Raw genomic sequence first — 9,320 nt, forward strand, 5'->3', positions numbered from 1 at the left:
GAAGATGAGTCATATTTATTTATTTACCAGAATCCATTTTATAGTTAATTAACCAAAAGTTGGGGTAGAACAATATTTTTTAAAGTTCATCATAAAGCAAATTATAGGAGAACAGCTAATTTTGTCAATAGGTTTATCATATTGGAGATAAAATGTACCTGAAAGTTTTATAGAGTTTTCAAATTGTTTTATGGATCTTAAATTTGAGGTTGAAAGATTTTACAGACACAATGAGTAAATATCCTGAACTTTCTTCCTTTAGTTAAGGTTGCCAAGATGGTCAAGGTTGAATGGGATCAAGGTCAAGGTTGAGAAATGGAACTAAGGAATAAAGGGACATGACCTGAGAGATGATTTATAAAGTATGCAGTTGGGACAAGCCATTTCCTACTAAAAACACAAATATTAATTATTTTAAGATATGAAAAAGCTATAGTACAGGCAATCAAAACAAATCATTGTTGTCATTGTACTCATCATCATCACCATCACACATATAAACTGAACTCACTATCTTTTTTCCTTTAAATCTATTATTTTCTTATTTTTCTTGTTTCTATTCCACCTAGGATCATAATTTTGGACCCATCCTCAAGTTAGAATTTTTTTTCTTTTGCATGCTGATGCTTAGCCCTATCATGCTAGATCTGTTTTATAGATAAGATAAAGAAAAAGAGGGAAAGAAAACAAAGTTAAAGAGGAGAGAGAATCATAATGCACACATATATAGTACTTCAATATTTACAAAGGTCTTTTTTCATAATAACTTTTAAAAGAAAGTAATGTAAGTACTGATATCCTCATTTTGAAAAGGAAATTGGACCTGGAAACATTGAAATTTGTTAATAAGGGAGATTCAGGAGGTTATTTCATGTGGGATAGCAAGCCAAGATCCAGGACCATCCTGCCATGCTGGATATCTATTCTCACCTTAATTAAATATTTTTCTATGATGAAGGACCATCTTAAATCTTACTCTATGTATGAATCTCCATAGCCATCTCACTGTTAATAAATGTAGGAGTGTAGATAATTAGATCAAGTTTTAAAAAGATCTCCCCAAAAAGCCTCAGCAATTATTTGGCAACCTCTCCTGATTCACACTTCCCTGGAACCCTTTATAATTGCCCTTTATTTTTTGTTTCTTATATATTGTATTAGATTGTAAGCTCCTTGAAGACAGAACTGGAAGAACATGGAAGATTTCAGAAAGCCATTGATGGGGACTTTATTTAAAAATTAGATCATTTCATTGGGATTCATTAAAATAAAACTTTCACATTTATGAATTATTTTATAAATTGTTTTCTCTCCTTTTATTAGAATGTATCTTCCTGAAACCAGTTCTGAAGATATTAAACAGCAACAGCAACAATAATAGAAAATAATTAGAAAATGTATTGCCTCTTCATCAAGGACTTATCTATGACAAATTTCAGCTGTGGAAAATGACAGTTTTTTGATAACCTCTAATCACTTTGTTCTGTTGAAAACACATTCTTTATAAATAATTGGACATAATATCAAAGGATTGGTGTGTATGAAAGTTATTTAATTTCTGTGTCATTTTGGTAGTTTTGATGAATTTGGAAGAAGTAGCTTAGGCTATTCATGAGAGGACACCCCAACCCATCACAGAGGTTTACAAACCTTCAGAAGTGGGATGTCAAATTCCCAATTCTTGGGCTATGGAGAATGGCACCTCCCCACAACTCCAGTTACTGTATTATTTGGAGTCCTCTCCTATGACTCCTTTGGTTAGAGGTGATCTATCTCTTTGGGAAGAACAATGGATGGAAGAAGTACTAGGTTTGATGTCAGGGAATCTGGTTTTGAATCCTTTCTCTGTTTTTTTTATTATTTTTATAATCTTGGGCAAGTGCTCTTGGGTATATCAGTTTCTTTACCTACTGAATAAATGTGGTACTCTTTTCCTGTAGTAACTATTACAAATAGTTAATAAATCTGGTTGAATTTACCTCTTTGTCCATTTCTTCCCCTATTCTCACTGTCCCTACATGAGTATATTCTTTCAGAACCACTTGATTAAATTATTGCAATAACTTCCTTCTAGGTACCCCTTTCTCTAATTTATTCTTGACAACTACTTCCAGTAGAATTTTTCTTATGTATCAATAAGGTTATGGAAGTTCTCTTCTTAAAACCTTTTTCTTGTCTTCTAAATACAATTTGCACTTCTTTGTGAAGACTAAGTTAGCACCCTGGATACCTTAGAATCAACTGGGGTCAGGATAAGCAAAAGTCCTTGGTCTTTATTCTTGGTCTTTAGGGGTAGGAATGAATTGAATGGACACAGGATCTCCACGACATTCCTTCTCCTCCTCTACCACCAAAGTGACTCTGGCTTGTCTTACTCCACCTCCTAATCCCTCCTACAATTATCTGTATACACCAAAAGATCGTGCCAGCACAGAATAGTGGGAAGGGCCATTTTCCAAGCATAAGCTAATAGAGTATTGTCCAATGGGTAATTAGGCTTAAGTGCTCAGTTGTCTGATCCCAGTGCATCAACTCAGAATTTCAGCCCTTTACATCTCCCACTTTCTTTTGTTTTAGAACACAGATGGTTACACAATCCCTGACTTCTCATGGAAGTGAGAACCCCAAAAAGGAGGTGATCATGCCCCTCCCCCAACTTCTCAGGAAGGGAGGTGAAAGCACTAAAAAGGAGGTGATCACGCCCTCCCTGACTTCTTAGGAAGGGAGATGAAAAGCACCAAAGGGAAGTGGGGAGTCAAGCCAGATATTGCGAGTGGGTTTCTGGGCTGAAGGGTCTTAATTAGAAACAGATATGCACAAACCCATCAGCATGGGACACAAGCACATAGCAATAACGCACAGGCTAGCAGTGATGACTCTCCCCACAACCAGTGCAGGCTCGATGTGGTATAACAAACATGAATTGTACATGCAAGTAGTGATATAACAAACAATATTAATCATCATGATATTGTAAAAGATTTCTAGAAGTCCTAGAAGGCAAATACGGCTCATTGGCACCCATCTGATTTCTTCTTCATCTGTGGAGATACAAGCAAACCCTCTCCCCCAAGCAGTTAACCTATCTGGTCTCTTCCATTCACTACTTTCTGGGTCTCTCTACATCACCCGGCAATTATCTAAAGATAGTGGAGCTGCTTGCACTGGACACTGATCTTCCAGTTGGTTATAAAACCTGTCTGCTTGAGCCAGTGCATCTTTGTCAATAAAATTGGATATATTTAACATATATTGGATTGCTTGCTGTCTGTGGGAGGAGACTGGTGAAGTTATGATATATGAATGTAATAGAATATTATTGTTCTATAAAGATGAGCAGGCTGATTTCAGAAAAGCCTGGAAAGACTTACATGTATTGATGCTGAGTGAAGTGAACAGAACCAAGAAAACATTGTATATAGTAACAAGAAGATTATGTAATTGTAATGGACTTGGCTCTTCTCAGCAATATAATGATCCACAACAGTTCCAATAGACTTGGAATGAAAAATGCTATCAGGATCCAAAGAAAGAATTATGGAGATTGAATATGGATCAAAGAATACTATCAGATTGCTTGCTGTCTTGGGAAGGGGATTTTTTTTTCATATGGTTAAAAATGGTTTTAATTTCTTTAACTGAAAATTGTTTATATCCTTTGACCATTTATCAATTGAAGAATGGCTTGTATTCTTATAAATTTGAGTGAGTTTTCTATAGTTTAGAAATGAGGTATTTATCAGAACTCTTGGATGTAAAAAATTTCCGCCAGTTTTCTCCTTCCCTTCTGTAGAGAATTTTGCATATGTTTTTATGTGTATGTGTATGAATAAGTGATTTATTGTGTGGTTTCTGTATTCGGTTTTCAGATACATCTTAGGAGAAAAATGGAATAGCAAAATACAGTTTTAGATCCTCTTGAGATCTTTATAATGCAAATCAAATAATTGTAGCACAGAAAGGGTTTCTGGAATAAGGAAGAACATATGTAACATAACAGATTTTCCAATCCCTTCTAAAAAAAGGAACTTTGGCTACATATTAGAAACATCCCTGATCTGAGAGTCAGGATTCCTGAGTTCTAGTCTCAGCTAAATTCTCTAGAATTGAGCCTCAGTTTTCCCATCTATAATATGAAAATTTGGATTAAATGATTTTTAAGGACCTTTCCACTAGCACAGTTCTGTGAAATCCATTTCAGTAGCTAAATGAAAATGTGATTGTTCGTTATCCTGTTGCAAAAAAGAACATACATTAAGATAGAAATGGACTAACTTAGGTTTGTTGTACAAAGATTCAGAAGAATAGAAGAGAATACATATCATACAAGTTTTATGATATATTTTGTATTTTAAAAATAAACAAAATAGTTGAAAGCTGAAACATAGTTCTCTTTTTATATAATAGCTTTTTATTTTTCCAAATACATGCAAAGATAGTTTTCAATATTCACCTTTGCAAAACCTTGTGTTCCAAATTTTTCTCCCCTACCTTCCCTTTCCCCCTCCCCAAGACAACAAGCAATCCAATATAGGTTAAACATGTGCAGCTCTTCTAAACATATTTTCTTATTCACCATGCTGCACAAGAAAATTTAGATTAAAAGAGGAAAAAATTGAAAAAAAAAACCAAGCAAAATAATAACAACAATAAAAAGGTGGAACATAGGAGTACTAAGTAGGGATCCTATGACTATCATTAATGAAATTTTTTAAGTTTTGCATTTCAAATTCTTTCTCTTCTTCCCTTTTATTCCTCCTTCCCAAGATGATAAGCAATCTGATATAGGTTATAATGTGAAATCATCTAAATATTTCCATATTAGTTATTGTGTGTGGGGAAAAGCTCAAATAGAAAAAAAAAGAAAGAAAAAAAAGTACAAAAGAGTAGACTTCAAGCTATCCACTTTTTCTCTGGAGGTAGACAGTAGTTTTCATCACAAGTCCTTTGTGATTGTCTTGAATCATTGTGTCTCTGAGACGAGCTAAGTCATTCAGAATTGTTCAACATATAATATTGCTGTTGCTGGATTCAATGCTCTTCTGGTTCTGCTCATTTCACTCAGTATCTATTCATGTGAATCTTTCCAGGCTTTTCTGAAATCAGCCTGTTTACTATTTCTTATAAAATAATAGTATTCCATTACCTCCATTACTTATTCAGCCATCCCCCAATTGATGGGTATCCCTCAATTTCCATTCCTTGTCATTACAAAAAGGGCTGCTACAAACATTTTTGCACATTCTAAACTCATATTCACTGAGGCATCATTTATCCCTATAAAGGAACCAGTTATTCCAAGAAACCTCTCATAAATCTCTATGCAAATTTCACAAGAATGATGGTATCTGTGTTATCCACAATGCCAAAACAGAATGCAGGTAAGAAGACAGCATAGCTATCTCTAGCCATACTTTGATCTATATGGCTTCTCTGAAGTATCTTGTTACAAAAAAAAGAAGTTGGAAAGTTGGTAAAAGGTATGTTCCCTTGCCTATAACTTTACAATGCTGCCCACAGAATATTTATGATACACAATACATCTTTTGATCATAGGACTTAGAGTTGGAAGATAATTGAGGAACCTTTAAACCCAAAGAATTCATACAGATAGAAGAAGAACAAGGATTTGAACTCATATTCTTTGATTCCAAATAGAGTGTATTTGCTATGACAAGTGCTATTACATTGTAATATCCTCCAGGGTCAAGTAATAAGGATATGACATTGCTTGTGAAATAATAAAAAATATTTCAGCAAATTTTAATCCAAATGTGTTCTTATATTTTGCTTTATGAAAAACTATTTTCAATTAAATGATTTATTATTTCATCATATTCTTTTGTAACATGTTTCTTGCAAGGAAATAAGTAATTTTTTGATGCAAATGTTATGATAAGCATAATTCACCAGTACTTTTAAAAAGTACCCTCCTCAAATGAAGTTAATAAAAAATTATGACAATGTGATCTAACATTTATTACTACTTTTCCCATATTTAATATGGATTTCATGATTTTCTTCTTTAGGTACCTCTTTATTTGCATAGAATATTTACATTGCATCGAAAATTTCATAGATGTGATGTAATATTTGGCTTTAGTAGCAACACATACAATACAAATAGCCAAAGGAGCAATAGAAAGTTCAGTGGTCATAGCTAGCTTCTATATTCAGACCCCAAATAATGTATGAAAAAAGCTAAGAATGAAGTTCACTTTCAATCATAAAAACACCCAATCCAATCCATTGCTTTTACTATAGAAAACACTGATGTGCATAGTAATATATAATTTCATGGATTATACAAATGGTAAGTGATTGTAAAGATGATAATTAAATGTACAAAATATCTAATCTAAGAAACTGTAATTATCAGAAAAACGAACAAAGAAAGTACATGGGGAGAAGGTGTGCATACTTCTCATATGACTTTATAAACATTTGAGTGAAGGCTCAGATTTTGTAAAACAAAAAAAAATCTACTTTCATCATGCATACTTTTAAAAGCACTTCTTTATTAGATTTACACACACACACACACACACTACACAAAGTTATTAAATAGTGTTCTCAAAAAAAAAAAAAGAAAAGAAAAAAATAGTGTTCTCACTGTTCTGGACTTCTTTTCAACTTTTGACATGATCAGTCACCCAGTAGATTTTTTTACTTAAATAGTTGTAGTAGAATGATGAAAGGAAGAGTTTCAGAGAAACCTGGAAAGGCTGAAGAGTCAAGTAAACAGAAAAAATAAAATTTACACATATGTAAAACCTCCCAGTTTTTGCCACTAACTCATCATTGATGCTGTTGGGTAGTGTAGTGAATAAAGCATGGAGCCCAAATCAGGAACATCTGGGTTCAAATCTGACCCCAGTCACTTAAAAGACTTAAAAGTTACTTAAATAAACTATTTAAAATTTAATTTTTCCTGGTTCTCCCATCGATAGCACTTTGAACAATCCTGAGGTGCTCCTCAAACTGAAATCCCAACTTAAAAAAAAATAGCACTCTTTTCAGGAATACAATGTAACTGTAACTCACTGAAGATTACAATTTCTAAAGGATCAGAATTTCAAATGAAAGGGTAAAAATGAGATCTATGGTGAGCCTAAGTAGTTTGTAACATATTACCAACAATGACTTCACAAAGTGATACAGAAAATCATTATCCAGCAGATACATTATCAGAAAAGTAAGTGGGCCAGCCATGTTGCATGGTATTATCTCCATTTTGCAGACAAAAAAGCTGAGGAAAAATGAAGGTTAATTGGCTTGATTGAGGGTCCTACAACTTTTAAATTACTGGGGTCAGATTTGAACTCAGATGTTCCTGATTTGGGCTCTGTGCTCTATTCACTACACCACCCAATAGCATCAATGACGAATTAGTTGCAAAAACTGGGAGGTTTTATATATGTCTAAATTTTTCTTTTTCTGTTTACTTCACTCTTCAGCCTTTCCAGGTTTCTCTGAAACCCTTCCTTTCATCATTTTTTAAATGGCAACATGGCATAGTTGTAGTAGAATGCAACTATATGCCATAATTTGACCAATGGTTCCCCAATTGGTAGGTATTCCCATAAGCCAACTCCTTTCTTGATGATGCATCTCATGGATAATGACCTCCTATATTACTTTTCATATGCAAGTCATTGATTAACAATGTATTATAGAGTAGTTGTACTCACCACAAATCTCACTTTTGCACTTTGGGCCCATTGTAATTTTAATTCTTTAGAGATTGTCGTATTCTAAGATTCACAACTATACTGAATCACTGAAAGAAAACTGTTATTATTAATAAGATGGAGATTTGGTTTTGTGCTTTAAAAATGAGCTATTACAAATATTTTTACACATGGGGTCTTTTTTCTTTATCTCTTTGTGTTATCATGAAACTGATAATACTGTGAATCCTATGACATACACAGTTTAATGTATTTCCAAATTCACCAAGTCTCAAATTGGTTTTCAGAATTTTGTCAGATGAATTCACAACTCCATTAACACTATAGTAATGCATCTATTTTCCTATAACCCTTGTAACATTAATTATTTTCCTTTTTTAAAATCAACATTGCCAATCTTATAGGTGTAGAGAGAACTTAATAGCTATTTTGATTTTTATTTTTCTGATTATTAGTGTTTTGGAAAGGTTCTTCTTATAAATTTAAATTAATTCTTTATGTATCTTAAAAATGGGAAGTTTATTGGAAAACTTAACACTAAAGATTTCCCTCTCTCTCCCCCATTAAACTATTTCTCTTCTAATTGGAGCTATATGTAGTTTTGTTTGGGTAAAACCTTATAAATTTTGCGTAATCAAAATTTTCCATTTCATATTCTACGAATGTCTCCATTTCATCTTTAGTTATAAATAGTTCCTTTATTTTTTGGTTCAAAGGTAATTTCTTCTTTTATTGTTTCTCTAATTTATATGGAGTCATCCTTTATGTCCAATGATAACTAACAATTATGTTTTCCCAGCAATTTTTATTGCAGCTCGTTTTCCTAGCATTTTTTTGTTGAGTAGTGAGCCCTTTGAGTTTCAAATACAGGATACTGTGTTCATTTGTTTCTGTATACTCTATATATAATCTGTGGGATTAAGTTATGTGTCTATTTTTTTTTTGGTAAACACCCAGTATTAAAAAAAGGCCTCCAGAATGTTGAATGAATCCTTTATGAAGCAAGTAAAAAAAGGGAATAGAAGAGAGCCAGATATAAGAAGCAGGAGTGGATGTATTATGATCTATACTGTTGGAGAAAGAATCCCCATTGATGAGATCACAGGTCCAAGGAAATACTTGGTATAATATATGTACCACTTACTCATAGGGTTCTGGTGGTGAAAGTGATTTTGTAAGCTTTTTTTTTTTTTTTTTTTTAAGCATTGTAAAACTCAGTTATTATATGTTTGGAGGGTTTTTTTGTTGTTTTTTTTGTTTTTGTTTTTTTTCATTACAGATAATATGAGCTTGAATTAAATCATTAAGTATTTATTAAGAGCTTACAAATGTGCCAAGCACTTGTGTTAAGTGCTGGGGATACAAAGAAAAACTGACAAACAAACATATAGTCTCTGCCCTCAAGTCTAACTGAGGGGACAACATGTAAAAGACCATGTAAACAAGCTTCATACCGGATAAAGGGGAGATAATTAACCACAGAAGGCATTAGCTTTAAAGGAAATGTAAACGTCTTCTAGAAAGTACAAAGATTTGTTGGGAATTGAAGAAAGTCAGAAACTTTTAGAAATAAAATAAACTTGTGAATATTTAGTGGGTCCAGTGTAAATAAGGAAAAAAAACCTCACC

General features: G+C 33.1%; 1 protein-coding gene across 7 annotated transcripts in view; it reads left to right on the forward strand.

Moving 5' to 3' along the window:
• LOC141548480 (meprin A subunit beta-like) overlaps window positions 1-1,978 on the forward strand; it is a 63,428-nt gene extending 61,450 nt beyond the window's left edge. For 4 of the 7 annotated variants that reach the window (XM_074277447.1, XM_074277452.1, XM_074277416.1 and 1 more), the window contains one exon: window positions 1,324-1,978. In XM_074277447.1, the coding sequence (XP_074133548.1) occupies window positions 1,324-1,338 (15 nt within the window). In that variant the 3' untranslated portion in view covers window positions 1,339-1,978. Of the gene's footprint in view, window positions 1-1,161 lie in introns of all 7 variants that reach the window. The other 3 variants (XM_074277430.1, XM_074277437.1, XM_074277407.1) reach the window with 1 other exon arrangement.
• The last annotated feature ends 7,342 nt before the right edge of the window (window positions 1,979-9,320 follow it).

The sequence above is a fragment of the Sminthopsis crassicaudata genome, chromosome 1, assembly GCF_048593235.1.
Source record: "Sminthopsis crassicaudata isolate SCR6 chromosome 1, ASM4859323v1, whole genome shotgun sequence".
In the NCBI taxonomy this organism is placed as follows: Eukaryota; Metazoa; Chordata; class Mammalia; order Dasyuromorphia; family Dasyuridae; genus Sminthopsis; species Sminthopsis crassicaudata.